We start from the raw sequence: 19,020 nt of genomic DNA, 5'->3' as shown, positions 1-19,020 counted from the left end.
ATGGGCCTGCACTTCCCTCTCTGGCAGCTGATGGGGCCTCCTGTGGGGAAGGCTTTCCCCCACGTGCAAGTGGCCCCCTGCTTCTCAGAGACGGTTGGGAGGCACAGGCGCTCTCTCCTCCCCACCGGGAGACAGTTGAGCTGTCACCTCTGAGCAGAGGCTCCTATCTCGGGGGGCATGTCACACTTTCACTGTGTTCCTCCTGATGCACTGTGCTCTCAGTTGGCCATCCGATTTTCCCCATGCCCTGTCCTCCAGGTTCCCGGGAGTCACCATTTTTTTTCTCAACAGCCCCACTCTGGAACAAGTTTGGGTGCGGGAGAAGAAGCACATGTTAGCTTCATCAGTATCTTCAGTGAAGATTGAGGAGGAAGGGGTAGACATGATTGGTGGAAAACAGTCGTTGAGGGAGAAAAAGGCGTCACTCTCTGTTATCACCCATTGCTGCAGATGGTAAGAACTGGATGTCCTCAACAACATCACTGATTCCCCTGCTGAGACAGGGAACTGGAAGGCTTCTTTTGGGAGGGAGAGGCAGGAAGGGTGTGATGCAGAAGGGCCTCAAGCTGCAGACCTGTGTGAGGGTCACGTCAGGATGGCCAAGGGTTTGACTGGATGCCTAGCCAGCCCTGCCACAGGCACCACAGCTGGTGCTCGAGTAGCTTCTCCGCTTACTCAAGGAGCATGAAAGGGAAGGTGAGTGGTGGTGGCCTGCCAGCCCCCAGCGAGTGTCCTGGGCCCCAGAGCCTGTTGAGAGAACTGTCTGTCCAGAAGAGATATAAGTGGCATCCCCCGTCAGCAGCTCCATGGTGAGCCGAGGACAAGCTTAGAGCATCAGGTAGAGGCTGTGTGAACTTCGAGTAGCTCAGCTTTAAAAAGCCACAGCTGGAGGAGAGACCCCAGCAACCTGCAGACCCACCCACTCGGGAGTAGCTGCAGTGGTGTGGGCGGGAGTGGAGGAGCTGGGATGGGGAGGAAATAGGCAGGCGGCCACGAGCTGCCTTTTTCTGTTCTCAAGTCAGCCTCTTCTCCAGTCAGCTGAGGGTTCCTGAGGTCCAGGGGCCTTCTCAGAGCTAAAACAGGGAGTGCTGGCCTTTCCAAGGCTGCTCCCGAAGTCTCCACTTTCTCTGACTTCACTAACTCCTGGTTCTTCACCCTGTAATGCTGTAATACCTTCCTCCCAACGCCCAAATCCCTGTGGGGTCCAGGGTTCAGCTGTGCGTGGTGCCCGCTGAATCCCAGCATCTAGTTTGGCACAGTAGGTGCTTGAGTCTTCGATGAAGTCTTGAAGGCAACACTCATTTCCTCATTTTGTATTTGACCTGAGCTCCGGGGTCCCTTTAATGTGTCCTTGCACAGCTCCACAGTTGTTCCACCTGGGTTGGGGGGATGGTAGCCATTCCATTGAGCTGTCAGGAATGAAGCAGAGAGGACTGAGCACCAAGGCGCTGGGCTAACCCAAGCCTGAGATTGGGGCCCAAAGAGGCCCAGGCTCAGCAAACACCAGCTCCAGACCGAGGATGCCCCATCCACCCGTGATGCCCAGGGGGCTGCAGATTGAACTCTTCGCCCAGAGAGTGGCCACTTGCATGGGGAAGGAAAAGCAGGGGCAGGGGCCAAGGTGGGGAGGGCAGTCGGGGTGTGAGGGAGGGAGATCATGAGAGCAAATGGAGACCATTGGCAGAGTGAGGTCCAGAAGTAAGAGTATGTCCTCACTCTTCCTGCAGCGCTTGTGTCCTCGTATTGGGAGGATGTAGTGTCCACCACACTCTGTTTAACCTCTCACCTTACTTGTGCTTGGAGTGGGCCTTGTAGGTGCTCAGTAAACACACAGTGATGGGTCTGCGGACAGACCCATCTGACCTTAGGCCAGGGTTCTTCCTGCTCTGCTGGAAGCACAAACTTGATAAACCTGGCTTGATTGGCCCAGGTGATCAATATGGTACCACCAATAATGTAAATGTTGCAGGTAGTCAAGAGGGAGTTGCATCTTCCGAGCCTGCTTGTCCAGCTGTGGAGTAGGCTTTTTAGACAAACATCAGTAACCTAAGAAGTTGGGATCTGGAAGAAGATTCTTATAGATGTGAACCACAGGAATGAATGAACTTCTGGAATTTCCTTGCTAAGAGGGGTGTGCATGCTTGTGGCTGTGGCTTTTGGCTACTGTGTATACGTTCTGCTTCCTGGTATACGAGGCTCAGCTAATTACTAGCAGACTAGTGAATCAGATCAGAATCAGAAGGGACGGGCCATTGTCAAACGAGTTCTGTTAGCAAGCCCCGTCTAGCTTCCTGGAGAGAGGTTAAGGGTCGCTTGTCTGAGCTGTTGTCTGCAGACCAAAGTGTGTGAGGTACCCCGCAGGTCCTAGGGCTCACAGAGGCTGATAGGATGTGCACATCAGATTATAATTGATACATCCGGGGGGACCCCAGAGAGGCTGGGACACTTCTCCAGGGCCCACAGTTAGCAGATCCTGTCCCTGAAATTCGGTGGCTCTGGCCTTAAGTCAGGCCCTTCTCTCTGGTCCTCCTTATCTATAGACTGAGGGTGAGCTCAGGTCCCCTGAGTTCTGTGGCTGTGTGTAATCTAGTAGCAGAGCCGGGACAAGACACCAGGACCTTGGGCTCTGACCAACTCCAAGCTCCTCCTCATGGCATCTCTAACAGTGTGACATTGTCACCAAGGGTTTGAACCTTGGAGTCAGAGACCTGGGTTCAAATCCAGCTGACAAGAAGTAGCTATTATTGTTAGCTCTGCAATCTTGGGTGTATTGCTCAACTTCTGAGTCTTCTCTCCAAAATGAAAATAGTACCTATCTCATAGAGTTACTGTGAAATGAAAGTTAACTTAGTACAGTACCTAGCCCCCAGTAAACATTCAATAAATGGGTTATTTTTATTAGTAACAGTAGATATTGTGATTCACAATCACTTCATTTTTCTGGACCTGCGGTTTCCTTTCTGTGAAACAGGAGGGTTGGATGGGACTAGTGCTTCTCTGGCTTTGCCATCCTCAAGGGAAGTGGAGAAAGAACATGTATTCTAGGGGCAGGAGCTTGGGACATAGCCTGAAGCAGCTGCAGAAAGCGTCATATTTCTTTGAAGTCCTATGGCTATGTGTAGAATCTACTTATATTTGTCATTCTATGCAAAAATGTGAATGCATTCATTTTAATATAAAAATGCTTCTCCTAAATCTTTAAGTAGAGTTGATGTTCTAGGATGAAGTGGCCTCCAGTATCGCCAAAGGCACACAGCTGCACCTTTGGGGATGGAGGTGGGATCACATAGTTGCTAAGGTCCCTTCCAGCCCTGACATTCCAGGTTCCTAGGGTAAACGAGTCTCCTCCGCAAAGGACCAAAGGTTGGTACCAAGAATCCCAAAGGAACCTTGGGGAGGCAGACTCCCCTGTGCCCCTGCCCCTAGTGGGGCTGGACAGTGCTAGGTGGGGGTGGAAGCAGCAGAAGGGAGGGAGAAGACGCAGCCCCTCTGAGTGAAGAATGAAGGAGCCTGGAGGGGGAGCAGGGCTGTGTCTGAGCCTGACTTTTGGCTCAGACGTTTGGGCTGGTATACCTGGCTGGATTGGGTTGGCAGCTCTCAACCCCCCAGGTAAGTTCCAGGAGACACTATGCCATTGTTTCTCATCCACAGTTGGAGGCTGCCCTGGGGACAGACCCCCATCTCATGGGAGGGTGGGTGAGGGCAAGGAGTGAAGTACATGTGGAAACATGAGGCTTGTCACACTGCCAAGGCATCCTCCTTGTGGTTCTGAGGCAGCACCCAAGGCCAGGGTCTGAGGCTGTGCCCATCCAGTGGGAGGAGAGCAGCAAGCTTTGGGGAGAACACAGAGATTTCCGGCCTGTGAGTGGGAAGAGAGAGCACCTCTGTGGGTGGGGAGAAGCATATCTACTGATGGTGGTGTCTGTCCTGCATAAATTTGCTAGAGATTAGCCAGTGTGCATAGTTTCTCCCTCAAGCATGAGGGATTAAAATGAAGTCATCCACTTGGGGCTCTCCTGGGCAAGGGATTGACTACGTTAATCAAATTTGTACCCATCAGATGGCATTCCAGTAAAATCTAAGAGAATATCAACAAAATTGTTATACTGGAAATTTCCTGTTGGGCATGGTATTTATTATAATAAGATTTAACATATCTTGCTAAATCCTTCCTGAGCATGTTACCAAATTGAGCCAGGATTTGGAGTTAAGAAGGACAGGATTCCAGGTCTGCTTGGCTATGTAACCTTAGGCAAGTCACTTGGTCTTTGAGCCCCAGATTTCCCATCAGTCAAAGGGGGTTATAACATATCTCAATATGTTGGGAAGTTGAAGTGAGATATTGATGAGGAAAGCATTTCGTAAGTTAAGTCAGTAGCTTGATGTTAATTTTAAATAAAAACCCTTTTGGTGGCATTAGCTGAGAGTATTGCTATCCTCCAGGCCCTCCACAACCTAGGCACAATCAATTTAATGACTGTCTCTCTCAAACTCCTCTTGACCTATCTCTTTCCTGGATGAGCTTCCTTGCTCTTAGACGTGCACCACCATCACCCCACCCCCAGCTCAGCTCTGCTGCAGGGCTCACCTGCTTAGATGGTCATCGCTCTTTTCTGTGCCTTGCAAACTTCAGAGTTCCAGAGATCCCCGCCCCTGTCCTTGAGGATACATTGGTCCACTGTGGGCCCAGTTCCTTCATCTGTAAAATAAGGAGGTTGTACTAAATGATTTCGGCCCTCTTCCAGCCCTCACATTCTGCAATCTAGCCATATTCCAGTGTGCTAACAGTAAGCCAGCATGTACGAAGGTGAGAGTAATGTGTATCATCTAGCCCGTGACAAGTAACTGATAAAAAGAAGTCAACAGAAGAGCGTGAATTATTAATCTGCTCTTTGTGATAGAGAGGGTGGTATTTGCAGCAATATTTAAATGAACTAGAACATCTAAGTGAAATGTGATAAGTATGATTCTTTGTTGTAATTGGCTATTATCAGGGAGTTACCATTTGTTGGGTGCTTGCTATGTGCCGGGCACTGTTAGAAACTGCATATTACAGTTACAATGTATTGGGTATTCTGAGTATCTGCTTTGTGTTAGATACTTGAAATTGCCTCTGATCTCTACTGAGCCCTACGAAACAGAGTTACAGATGGGGAAGTTGAGGTTTACAGAGATTAAGTAAATCACCCAAGGTCATCCAGCTACTAAGTGGCAGAGGCAAATTCAAGTCCAGTCATGTCTGGCTACAAAACCTGGGATGGGATCGCTCACCGAAGTCCACTGGCTGGCTCACCACCTAGCTTAGTCTTAGGTTGTCAATTTACTGTTACTAGTGGTTCTCCCAGCTGTGTTCTTGATACAGTTCTGGGCTTGACCCTAGAGTAGGAATTGGTCCTCTCTCTAGCTGAGGCAGCCAACCTGAAAACTGCATGGGAAAAACCTACCTTGGAAAATTGCATGGGAAAAACCCACCTTCATTTAGCACCATCCCTCCTCTGTCATGTTGGAGACACCCAGTCTCGGCTCCCTCCTTATTCCCCTTCTCTGTGCACCTGCCTTCTTGTCTCAGTGCTGACCAAGAGTGGAAGGAAGACTAGAAATCCATAACACTGTTTGCCAGGCCTTTGGCTTCAGCCAGAGGAGGCAGATTGTGTTGATGGGAGTAAGTAGAAAACCACTGCAGACTCGAATTTCCAACCTGGGAGCTCGTAGGAGTGGATACATCAGGTTGGCTCGTGCCCTATTTTCCTGTGCTGTGTCACAGGGGGGAGGTTTTGCAAAAGAAGGATGCCCAGGCCTCTCAGCAAGGGAAGCTTGCATGAACCATGGACATGGTAGAGCCAGATGCGTGCCAGCAGCTGCCTCAGGCCCGGGAGGTCCAGCAGGAGCTGTGAGCGCTTGTGGCTGGAGACAGTCTTCAAACTCAGCCGTGGTTTTTGTCAGGGTTCCACATCTCTGCAGCCCCGCCCGTCAACAGTGCTTCCTGCTTCCCCTTTCCTTAGGAGACACCGGTCCAGCCCAATACCTGAGGCTCTCACGAGGAAAAGCAGGACTCCCACAGGAGTGTCCTCCTCGAATCAGCCAGACACTGGTCCAGCCACAGAGCTAATGTTTTCCCGGGAGAAACAGGTCATGGGATACTGGCATCTCCCCTAAACGGTGTGGAGAGGAGCGGGGGCCACATTCAGCAGCCAGGCCTGGGCGAGCTTTGCTCACAGTTTGCCTGCATCTGAGTTCTCAGAATCTAAGGTCTCTCCCAGCACAGGATCCCCTGGGCTTGTCCCTTCAGATCGTCACCGGAAGGCCAGCTCCCTGCAGAGGGCTGAGGGGCAGCGTGTGCTTCAGGCAGCTCAGAAAGAAGGGATGGAACATGCCAATCTGGAGCTAGAGAAGCTGCTCAGAGCCTCCTCCAAGGAGCGGTGTGATCAGCAGAATCATGAGGTTCACGTCCTTCCTGGGCCTTCCTTTCTGAAGCTTTCCTAGGCTGCTCTAAAGACCAGGAGAGGAGAGGCAGGGCAGAGTCATGGCACAGAGTGGTGACCCTTCTCTTTACTCCCTCTCCCTCCCCTTCCTCCCCTCCCCTCACCCTCTGACACTACAACACCAACAGCTCACACTGCTGTGGGCTACCCAGACCCACTCGCTAGCCTCCCACTTGCTCCCCTCTGCCCAAGACTCCTGTTTCAGAATAACACAAATTACTAAATGTTCGTTACATTGGAAGAGGAAGAGGAAGAATGAAGTAGTAGAAAAAAAGGAATATATCCCATTTACTTTATGAGTGAATGACACTCCTTAATGCCCTGCCCCATTAATTTTGCTGTTAATATTTGCCACTCTGCTAAGGGATTAAATGATGCAAGTCACCTTAAGTACTTACTTAAGGTGGCTGACACATAATTGGTGCTCACTAAATAGTAGCTATTATTGGTTCTCTCTTTTGCTCCTCTTTTTCCTGGGGTTTCCCGTCAGCTCCTTCAGCCCCAGCCTCTCTCTGGACAGACCCCATCAAATCAGAGTCTTGACCTGGGAGCGGGCCAGAGGCTGAGAAGCCAGAATAACTGCATAGGTGCCCGTTCCTAGCCCAGTCCTCAGTCTTCGCGGCCTGTGCTGGTGTCTGGCAGGTGTGCCTCGAGGACCAGATGTGCCTGCTTGATTCTGCTGCCTGGCCTGTGAAGCCCTGCATGCTGGGTGCAGAGCAGAAGTCTCTTCTTTCCCCCTCTCCTGGTGTTCCGCAGCATCTTGTCCCTGCTCTGGGCTTGACTTCCCCTGCTGGAGCCTTTCCTACCTGCCCAGGTGTCCTGTGGAGCGCTGGCAGTAGTCCTAAAGACACAGGTGCACTAGGGCAGGAAGGGTCCAGAGAAGCCCTTCAGGCCACATAGAGAGGACCACAGAAGGGAATTGACTTGCTTAAGGTCACACGGCTGGCTAGGGTGCAACCACAGTGAGCACCAGAGTCATTGACTCTCTCTCCCGTGCTACTTTATCCTCTGGTGCCGTCTCCCAGTTTCTCCTGTGGCTCCCTCCTGGGCCAAGGCTGCTTCTATCCTCTGAGCTTCTGACAGAAATCTTAAAACAACAACAACAACCATGTTAACAAGAGCAGCCACCATGAATTGAGCACTTATTCTGTGCCAGAGACTGGGCTGGGGCTGCTTTTCATACACCTTGCTGACCCTCCTAGCAGCCCTGCAGGTAGGGAGGTATTAGTGGTAGCCCCATTTTACAGATGAGTAAACTAAGACTTTCAGAGGGTGTCACTTGCCTTGGGCCACGCAGTTTAGCCACGGAGAACACAACATCTGACTGCAGAGCAGTCTATTCCCCACCACAGGGCATCTTGGGGATGGAAGCCATGAGCTCTGTTCCCGTTCCCTGAGTTGATTTCCTGGGCTCCCATGGGCCGAGGGTGGGGGGGCTGCCCCTCCCTGAGGACTCACAGTGCTCATCTCATGGGCTTTAAACAACTGGGCACAATTGGTACGGCTTGGTGGAATGGAGGGACAAGGCATGGTGTTTGAGAAGGGGATGGTTGGATAAGGATGCTTGTGACCCCAAACTTACTCCTGTAGCGATGATACCTGATAATGGAGTGAGCGAACTTTGGGATTGTTGCTAGACTGGGATAGGAATGTGCATTTTGCTAATTTGGTTATAACCAGGATTTCTGGTTCTGGCTTTGATTTCTTTTTGCATGTGACTTTTATTGCAGAAAGCTTCTCTCAGCCTGTTTTTATTAAATCCCAAATTAAGCAAGAATCCCAACAGGAAGAGAGCAGCTGTGGGAGACCAGGCCTCACTCGTTCACACTGTGTATGCGGTCGGCGGGTGTGTTTATTTGATTTGATCTGTGTGTGTGTGTCCCCTTTTAAGAAGATTTAAAAATAACTTTCTGGCCAAGATGTGGGCACTTAGGGTAGTGTTGCTGAGCGCGCCTCCTCTTCCCACCCGTGGTCTGCTGCTCTGCTGATGTGGCCTGGCTGACGTGGGCACTCCTCTGCCTGCAGGAGCCCAGCCCCTCCTTTAATGTGTTTTCTAAGAGGAAAGGCCCAGGAAGCCATGGGGAGGGAGAGGCTGTCTGGTGGCTCAGGGAGGAACTCAGCTGTTGGGGACAGAGTGGGCTGGCTTTGCGTGATTTCACTTGAGAACCCAGGGACCTGGATCTGAGTTGCTCAGGGATGCCAGCAGGAAACCCAGAGAGCATACCCAGGGCAGGATGTGATTGTGCCCATTGCACACAGGAAGACTGAGAAGCTAAGAGTAGAAACGATGCACAAGTTACATGCAGGTCTAGAGCCAGCCTGGCGCCATATATCTGGAACCAAATACCTATAGGCCCAAGAGGGGTTCACCCACTCCTTTCCCTGCGTCCTCTCTCTGACATTTACTGGATTTCCTATACAACAAAATTAAATGGCATCATAGTTTGGCAGTGATTTTTTATGTTTTTTTTTTAGCCTAAAATTCTATCCATTCATGTATTCCACGAGTATTTATTGAGAACTTACTTTGTGCTCACCAGTATTCTAGGCATTGGGGATACAGTAGTGAGCAAAGTGCACAGGACCTATGACCTGGTGGAGCTTGTGTTCTGGTGGGGGAGACAGATGTGAATCAAACAACCACGCAACCTCATAGCTGCCAACTCTGATGTGTGGGACGAGGACAAGATAAGAGGTTTGATGTGCACTCCTAACATGGGACCTGGCCTAACCTCGGTGGAGCCAGAAGTCTGTGTTGAGTGTTTGTAATCAGCCATGTGTACTTGGCAGTTGTTTTGTTTTTGTTTTTGAGCCTAAGTATAGGAATTTAAAAACTGTTCTTTTAAATGTTCTCTCAGGCTCTGGTTCGTGGTGCTGATCTTTCAGGGTTGTATTTAACATCCAACATGTTAGCTGTTCTTATTTGCTCTGTGTAACCCATGGGTTTGATAGACACACCTTCCACATTTTTGTCCAAATCATCGTCCTAGGTTCTGTCCAATTCAAAATGACTTTCCAGTCCTGTTGCCCACCACCAGAGACCTCCTAGGTCTAGGAAGACTTAGATCCAGATTCATCTCCATTCCTCAGTGGTGAACAGCGTTGTTTTTTGGATTCATTTCTTCCTTTATTAGCCATAAAATATTCGAATGTCTACCGTGTGCAAGGTCTTCCAGAATCCGGGGTGTATATTCAGTCTTAGCCAAGGATTTAATTGACTTAAAGTTGTTCTCTTCATCAGTGTCTTTCTCAGGCTTCAAATCTCTCTGGTCCACATTTGTTCAGCCATTCTCTTTGGAAGAAAAGATGGAATCAAATTAAGTATTGATTCACCCCCTTCCCCACCCGTCCCTCAAAGCTGCACACCACGACTCCTATAAAACCACTTTTCCCTTTCCATGTGTGTGTTTTAAGAAGGACAGAAGTGAGAGCAGATGGTGACAGGGAGAGTTGGGGGACAGGTTAAAGCAATGGGTCTCAAAGTGTGCCCTGGGGACCCTTGGGATCCCTGAGACTCATTCAGGGCCCATGAGCTCCAAATCATTTTTGTAATAAAATGTCATTTGCCTTTTTCACTCGCCTTCTCTCTCCAGCGTACAGTGGACTTTTCCAGCCGTCACGAATACTGTGGTGTCACAACAGACTGGATGCAGAAGCCGATAGGAAAATCAAGCTGTCTTCTTTTAAGCCAGGCATTAAGGAAATTTGCAGAAATGAACAACTCGTCTTACTAAACTTGTTTTTGTTTTGGAAGATATATTTTTCTTTCAAAAGTGTCATTTATGTTAACACATAATGGGCTTGTTATTGATGTTTTTGAATGAATTAATATTTCTTAATTTTAACTTCTAATACAGTAAATATTGACAGCAATAACTCCCAAACAAAAGTTCTTTGGGACCCTCAATAATTTTTGGGAGCATAAAGGGACCCTGAGACCAAAATGTTTGAGAGCTGCTGAGCTAAATGGTAGAGGGCAGCTGGGTGTTCCGAGAATACTAGTTACTCAGGAATCAGACATGAGCCGATGGACAGGCTTAAATTCATGTCATTCCTGATCCAGACATCCGCAGTCTGTTCCAAGGCGTGAGTTGCATAGGATGAGAGATTCCTTTGGAGCTGTGGAAATACCTTCTCTCCCCTGGAGGAGAGGGACTGGTCTGGGCATCACCTTGCTATCATTTTTTAGAGGTACACACCAAGTACCGCTCTTGACGCTCCCTAGGGGTCAGCAGCAGCGCTGCTAAGTCCTGTTGGCAATGTGAACACAGTCTATGGAGCCTGGTTCAAATCGCAGTCCAGATTCCTTAAGACAATTGCAACCCCGGAGTTCCCCATCCATCTGCTGTCTGGGCTTGTTCCCACTCCAGAGATCATAAACAGGCTTCTTCAGCTTGAGGAGGGAGCTGGGTCTCAGGAAGCAAGTGTCCCATGAGCCCTGGGTGGTAATCCCAGGCCAGATGTGCCAAGGGGTGAGTGGCATTCCAGGCCAGATGTGGAGTTGAGGGTGTGCCCAGCCCCTCCAAGGGCTCAGCTCTACACTCAACAGCATCCTCCTTTTGCTGCCCATTCAGATTGGAATCTGCAGCTCTGAACAAGTCAAAACCTGTGAGCTTTCACCCCTGGTTTCCCCGGGACTCCATTGAGAGCCTCTGCAGCTGGCAGCCAGAGGTTTCAAAGGTCACCTCAGCTGGGCGAATTAGAACAACAGATCTCCCTGACCGGGTGAAGTTGGCCGCCGGGCGAAGGCAAGTTGCAACATCTGTGAGCAGAGTCAGACAAACGCCCCTTAACTTTCTCAGTCTGGCTCTGGGCTCTGCAGCGCCCCTGGCTCTCCTTCACTGTCTTCCTTCTCTGACGGACCTTGGACAGGAATCTCTGCAACACAGTGGCAAAGCGTGGCTGCCCAGGCGTCCCGACTCGTGGGAGAGCTGCCTGGGGAAGAGGCCACGGTAAGGCGTGTCCATTCTCTGGTGTGTGGCCCTGCCCCACTGTTCGCTCCCGTGGGTCACAGCAAGTCAGCGTGGCACAGCCCACAGCCGAGGAGCAGCCCGCGCCTGGATTAGGAACGATTAGGGAATTTGTCAGGATTTGAGTCCACTGCTGAGAGAGGATTAAGGTGGGGAGAGTGGAGCTGTCACTGTCTGGGCTATTTGCACCTGGGCGGTTTCGCTGCTGGACGTGTGGGTTCGCTGCTGACTGCCAGGGAGCTCTTCCCTATAGGGAAGGTATGGTATCGCCAGGATGCGCTGCTGCCTGACCAGGTGCTCAAAGACGATGATCATTTTAAATGTATGCATGTTGGGTAGGGAGGGGGACAACTGGTTTCTCTAAACTTGTTCTGCCATATAACTTGATTTTTAACTTTCTTCTGAGTCTTTTTGCCTCAGAGTTGCACTCTCTTTTGGCCGTAGTTGAAAGTGTTCCTTTCTGGGTTCAAGAGACAATTTAAAGTGCTTTTGATCAAATTAATGTCTAATTAACTCAGTGCTGCTTTGAATGATTAATAAATTCTGTTACTGCTGAAAACCTTATTTGGAAGTGAGCTTGGCCCAAACATCGTGGGGTGGGGGGGTGCTGCTTCCAGCCCTCAGACGAGTGCTTTTTGACCCCTCTCCTCCATTCCTTCTCTTTTTACTTCTCTGTCCTTTGATCTAGGGTTCACTGGTATTGAATGAAACCCCCTAGCGGGGGTGTATGTTTTATTCCAGCCACTGAGCACTGCTCTGCCGATAGAAAATTTATTGCAGAATTTATCCAGGCCCTCTGGTGTTCTCGATTGGAATGTGGTCACCGGCTGGACAAGGGATTAGAAGGGAACAAGGAGGGTTTGATTTGATTTATTATTATTATTTTTTTGATAGAGCATTCCAAGTATGTCACTAACCATTAATTGGCAGTGTGGATGGAATCTGTTTATACTGCTGATGGCAGTGGGCGGGGCGATGGGCTGAGCAGAGATGTTTGGTGTGCTAGCCGGCCTGGGCGCTGGTCCTGCCCGCGTGATAGTTAAGTAACTGTCCCCCACCCCCACCGCCTCACAGGGGACTGGATGTCTCCTCATCAGGCTGTATGGACTTGCCTGTTCCTTGTCTAAGGTGAAGCCAGACCCCTCCTATGGATGGATGACTTCTGTCTTCTGTGTTCTTGAGGCCAAGCATGTTCCTTTTGATGTTAGCATCCGGGGCCTTCAGGAGATTTAGATGGACCTCAGAGGGTCTTGGATCAAGAGGATTTGTAGAGAGGGTCCTGAGCCTGATGTCACCACTCCTAGTTTCCAGCTCCCCGGAAAGCAGAGGTGGAAGAGTCTCGTGTCTTCCCAAGCCAGGCCGGGGAGCAGAGGGGAGGCGCATCCCTTCACCCCTTCCTCTGTGCAACTCCCAAGCCTCTGCCTATTGCCTCTCCCTTTACCGGGGATAGCAGGAAACCCTCGTCTGGATCATGGGGCCTCCAGGAAGCCCGCAGGATATGACTGCGATCAGACTCTGGTTTGCTTTCCACTTCTTAGTCGTGTGACCTTGGGCAAGTGTAGTTGGCTTTCTGAGCCTCGATGTCCTCATTTGTGAAAGGAGCATAATCAGACCTGCCTTGCAGGACTGTGGGGACCCAGTGAGATTAGTGCCCAGCACGATGTCGGGGGCACACACCTTGCTGCTGGAATGGACACGACAGTGCTGCGGGAGCCTGCCTGTGGGCCTCAGGCCCTTCTTCCCCACCTTGTCCCCAACTTCCGTCTGCCTCCTACGGCTGTTATACAGTAATCCCACTCAGATGCCCTTGCCCTGAGGATAATCATGCTGGCCTGGGCACCTTGCTGTCCTTGGTGAAAAGAGTCTGTCCTCGGTGAAAAGGGTCTGTCCTCAGGGCGAGGAAACTGATTTCCCTTCAGGAGCTGGATGATGATGAGGATGTTGACAGCTACCGTGTATTGACTGCCTGTTATGCTGCACATTGTGTTTTATATACACTCTCATTCACATCCTCCCTTCAGCCTTGTGAGGTTGATACTCTCATTCCCATTTTACAGAAAAGGAAACTGAGGCCAAGAGAGTTGAAGTCCTTTGCTCAGCCCACCGCTGGAAAGTAGCAGTGCCCCTGGATTGGTGGCAGGGTCTGACCCTTGTGATACCTGCCCCCACCTCCTCCCCACCCCCACTGCTGGCTGCACCTCACCTCGGTGGCAGTGGAGGAGGGCAGAGGGAGTGGTGTCCTCCTGGGCTATGGTCCTGGGTAGCTCTGCAGGCAGCTCTGCCCCCATTCCTTCCCTATCCTCATGTTACTACACTCGCCCCACTCACATGTAATTGTTCACTGCGGTATCCCTTGCAGCTAGCTTGGCACATTAGGTACATGCTGAATCTATATATTTTAATTGAGTGAATGAATATATCCTGATTCTTGCCATTAAAATTATATCACAATTACTTTGAAATGCTTCTGAAAACACACACATAAACACAATGATATAAATATAGCAAAACGTTAATTATTGAATCTAAGTGGTGGGTATTTGAGGTGCTCATTTTGTCATTCTTTCTACTTTTCTGTATGTTTGCAATTTTCCATAACAAAACTTATTTTTAGTTTAAAATTTCTGTATCATTAAATTCCTATCATTATTTTCCTTGTAAATATATACACTCATATAACTGCCTGATATTTTACTGTCTTTAACCAATTAGCACTGTTAGATGTGGGGGTATTTTTTCTATTTCTATTTAACTGGACTATTTTTCTATTTCTTTTGCTATAAGTGATGTGATTAGCATTCTTCTATATAAATTTTGGGCTGCATCTCTGATTCTTTCCCAATAATACATTTCTAAATGTAGGATTACTGGGGAAAGAGATGGACATTTTGTTCAGAATCTTTTTGCCAAATCACTTTCCAGAAAGATTGTACCAGTTTATATCCCCCTAGCAGGGTATGGGTGTGCCCACCTCACCACAGTCTCACCAGCATTGTATGTTATCTTTCTTTTTAAATGTGAATTTGGTTAGTTTTTTAAAGATAATAGCTTGGGTTTTTTTTGTGTGTGTGTGTGAGGAAGATCAGCCATGAGCTAACATCCATGCCAATCCTCCTCTTTTCACTGAGGAAGACCGGCCCTGAGCTAACATCTATTCCCAACTCTCCTCCTTTTTTTTCCCTTTTTCTCCCCAAAGCCCCAGTAGATAGTTGTATGTCATAGTTGCACATCCTTCTAGTTGTTGTATGTGGGACGCCGCCTCAGCATGGCCGGACAAGTGGTGCATCGGTGCACGCCCGGGATCCGAACCCCGGGCCGCCAGTAACAGAGCGCACGCACTTAACCGCTAAGCCATGGGGCCGGCCTGATAATAGCTTGTTTTTAATTTGCACTCTTAGATTCTTACTGAGGCTAGGCAGTGTCCATTTGTTTAGTGATCATTTTTCTGTCTTCTGTGAACCATCCAAGTCATAGCCTCTGCCCAGTGATCTGTCTGGCTGTTTTTTTCTTATATGTAAAGTGTTCTAGTCCTTTGTTTTCGTTGCAAACATTTTATCACAGATTATCATCCATCTTTTAATGTTGTCGGTGGTATGTTTTGGCATACAGAAAATCTTAATTTTATATGTATGTGATAGCAGCTCTCAACTTTCTCCTTGTTACCCCAACCTCAGACCCCCTACCCACCAGCCAACTCTGACTGCTTACGGGAGGCAAGAGGGCCCAATGGTTAAGAATAGGGACCCTGGCACCAGATGCCTGGTTTCGAATGCCAGTTCTGCCCCCTACTCAATGCCATGACCTTGGGCAAGTTTCTTAATCTCATTGCGCCTCGGTTTCTAATCCATAAAATGGGGATGATGAGATTATCTGTCACGTGGTGTTGTGAGGAACAGATGAGCTATTATTTATACAGTGCTTAGAACAGTTTCTGGCATACAGTAAGTGCTACCTAAGTGTCACTTTTATTTGTTACCTATTGCAGTGAACCTGTGAGGCTTATCATTTGGAAAGGATTGTGTTTGCAAAGCTAATACCTTATCAGTGAAAGAGAAAGCTGGATTTGTCAAGCAGGGGACATGCCCTGTTATAAACAAATCTAGATCTTTGTTACTTTAACTTGAACTTCAAAATATATCTCCATTTTATTTTTGTTAGATATTATTAAATTTAAATAAACTAATTACATGCCCCAGACACCACTACTCACTTGTGTCAACTTACCCAGCTCACAGGATGAGAGTTAAGTGTATAACTGAAGATCCCAAGAAAGTGAACAGAAAAATAAAAACTAGGAATACTGTTCCTCTTCGGTTTAGTAGATGTTTGTCACATGCCTGCAATAGGCATGGCACCATGGATTCCATGGAGAGTGAGATGTGGTCCCCAGCCTGGAGCCATTCCAGCCTGGTGAGGCTTCCACCTGTACATGGAACCCAGAGCAGGAGTACTTAGGATGTATTCCAGGTGGTGGCCGTGGGTGTCCAGTGACCTTGGCTGGGATCTGACCACCCAGCTTCTCTTGCCTGCTGCCTGTTTTCCCAGCCTGGTTCTTTAGCCTTTCCAGTGGATTTTGAGTGCTCCCTCCCACCCCCATCTTTCTAACGGGACCCTTCTGCATTTATGAAAGCCAGAGTCAGTTTCCGTAGCTTGCAACCTAGGACTCAGATTCGTCCCTATTACTAATCCCACTTCTGGAATCAATCCTAAGGAAGTCCCTTTGTTCCAGCCAACCTTTCCTGTCCCCATCGCCATCTTGTCTAGTCTCAATGGGGCCCTGGACCAGGAGTCAGGAACCTGAGGGATTCTTGCCAGGGATGCCATCACTTGCTTTGTCTCTTTGGGTGAGTGACTTACCCTCTCCGGGGCCTCAGTTTTAAATGGAGGAGTTGGCCTGGATAATCTTAAAATGCTCCCTTCTCTGACCTTCTATGACTTGGGGGCTTTTCACAATCTTGTCCCCAGAAGTGGGATGTCCTCCCTGGCCTTGCTTCCTTCCCTTCATTCACCCACACGCTCTCACCTCACCTCACCCAGGATCCTTGCTGTACTAACCCCAAACTCTTTCCTTTCTTGGAGATGCATCCCATTTTTCTTTAGCCTCTGAGCTCTTGCAGTTCATGCAAAAGCAGCTTTTACTTTCTACCATCGGTACCTAATGTTGATGTTGATTCTGAAGGGTCAGTGACTATTAAGTACCGATTCTAGATACCCATTGTAAAAACTCTGAGAACCCTCTGGTTTCTCTGTTCTTGCCCCAGCTGCCCCTTTCCTAAAAGTTCTCCATGGAGTTTTGGGGAGGGCAGGGTGTGGCCTTGGGAGCTGGCATCTGGGGCAGGCAAGGCCTCGCCCCGGCAGCCTTTTGTGGGAGACACAGAGCCTCTTGTTCCCAGAGAGGAGCTCCAGGTGGATCCTGACCTAACGGGGCTCCCCGTAAAACTCACAGCACCGGGGCCACCCCAGCACACAGGGCACACTGCTGCCTGCAGGGAGGCAGGGCTGTACTCTGTCTCATCTGACCTGGCCTTCCTTCCTGTTTGCAGACCATGGGGGATGTGAAGCTGGCTGCCTCAACACACGTTTCCAAAACCTCCCTCAGTGCGGATCACTCAAGAGTCGGCTCCATGCCTCTGACCGAGGCCCCTGCTTTCATTTTGCCCCCTCGGAACCTCTGCATCAAAGAAGGAGCCACCGCCAAGTTCGAAGGGAGGGTAAGAAGCGTGGCTGGATGGGAGGCTTGGGGGAGATGGGGCAGGGGTCATCACTCCTTGAGCCTTCTCTTCAGCAGGCTGGATCTGGCAGAAGGCCTGGTTTTCTTTTGGACCCACATATAAAGGGAATATATACCAATTTTCCCAATTTCTTTTGTTTTTGGTTGACTTTGGTCTGTGTTGGAGAACTTGCGGGGGATGGGAAGGGACACTGAGCTGTTTTGCTGTTAATTTAGGTCGTGTTTTGAGTGTGTGCTACTTGACTATAGGAGAAGACATAGGCTGGTGGCAGGGAGCCTACAGCTTGGGTTTCAATATGTGCCCTCAAATCTGGACGATTGAGAACTGACTGTAATTTTCCTCTTCCTCCCTGAAGGAATGTTTAGTTAACTGACCCTCTGTGTATCCACCTGGTACATCCAGAGCAGTGGGATGGGAGACAGGACCCCTTTTCAGTTCTGTAGCCTTTTGCTAATGAATACTGGTCTCTTGCCCTTACTGGGCCTCCATTTCTTCTTCTGCAAATGGGCAGGATAATTCCTTGTCCACCTTGTACTAAAAAGAGGAAGATGAGAACATTGAAGAAGAGCTGTAAGACTATCTGAGGTTATGCCCAATTGGAGAGACTTCGTAACCGGCTGGCTCAGGCCACCAGGAAGTCACATCATCAACCTGATATGGAGATGCATGTGGAAAACAGGGAGATTTGCAAGTAATATTTGTGCTGGGATTAAACGTGGAGGATCTACCCCAGGAAGAGCTTTAGAAGCTAAAAGGCTTTGATCTGAGCAAAAGACAACAGAGGCGCTGAGGAGTTCGTAGGCTGCACTATGAATCTACAGTGTAAGAACAGGCCCCTGAAAGCTTGTGGAAGGAGGAGGTCGAGTGCATCACTCTTCTTGGGTGGCACTGGGCCTTGCCTTTGTTTAAGTGGTACGTTTGGCTGCATGGTCATCTGGAGAGTGTGCAGGGGCTGCACTGCAGTGTGTGCTCTGCACAGGCTTGTCTAGTTAAGACTGTTTGCTGGTGGGTGTGACGTAACAATCCTTGTTGTATCTTCTACCTGAAGAAGATTGTGGGGGAATGTTGGTGATGTTGCGAAGGCGTCTGTTTCTTCTCTCTGGGCACTACCAGGATGAGGGCTCTTTTCTGTTGCCCTGACTATGGTCCCCCCATCCCCACATCCCCACAGTTGGCAGGAAAGAAGCAACAGGAAGAATCCCTGGGGATTTAGAAGTGGCTTAGACAGCCATTAAAAAGGGATGAAGTACTGATGCACACTATGACATGGACGAACACTGAAAACATTCTGCCAAGTGAAAGAAGCCAGACACAAAAGGCCACATATTGAATGACCCCATGTATACGAAATGTCTAGAATAGGCAAACCTATAGAGACAGAAAGTAGATTAGTAGTTGCCAGGGGCTGGGGAGGAGGAGTAGGGAGTGACTGCTAATGGGTACAGGGTTTCTTTTTGGGATGATGAAAATGTTCTGAAATGTGAAGGTTGCACAATTTTGTGAATACATTATAAAACTCTGAATTTATACTTAAAAAATAAAAAATTAACTTTAAAAAAATGGCTTAGCAAAACTGATCTCATTTTCATACCCACCCTCCTGCCCTACTGCCTGTGAGAGATGAAATCCTGCCTCAAACTGAGACAAACATGGAGAGGAAATGATGAGTTGGCTTACTTATAGCGTGATGATGCTTTGCTTCCTTTGCTGACTTTGGAGGTCGTGAGGGAGCTACGCCTTTGAGTTATTTGTTCTGGAACCTTCGTAGAAGGAACACTGGCCCGGGACTTAGCACACTGGAGTGGTTTGTTGCGCAGTCATCCTCTGGTTGGCAGG

The 19,020-nt window shown here is 49.0% G+C and overlaps 1 protein-coding gene across 1 annotated transcript in view; it reads left to right on the top strand.

The window, feature by feature from the left end:
* Window positions 1-19,020, top strand: part of MYLK (myosin light chain kinase) — a 268,738-nt gene that overhangs the window by 75,544 nt on the left and 174,174 nt on the right. The window contains exon 2 of the mRNA XM_058555934.1: window positions 16,996-17,163. Coding sequence (XP_058411917.1) covers window positions 16,999-17,163 — 165 coding nt within the window. The 5' untranslated portion in view covers window positions 16,996-16,998. The remainder of the gene's footprint in view (window positions 1-16,995; window positions 17,164-19,020) is intronic.

This window comes from Diceros bicornis, chromosome 15, assembly GCF_020826845.1.
Source record: "Diceros bicornis minor isolate mBicDic1 chromosome 15, mDicBic1.mat.cur, whole genome shotgun sequence".
In the NCBI taxonomy this organism is placed as follows: Eukaryota; Metazoa; Chordata; class Mammalia; order Perissodactyla; family Rhinocerotidae; genus Diceros; species Diceros bicornis.
Note: the sequence above shows the minus strand (reverse complement) of the source record. Positions and strands in the feature narration are given on the sequence as shown.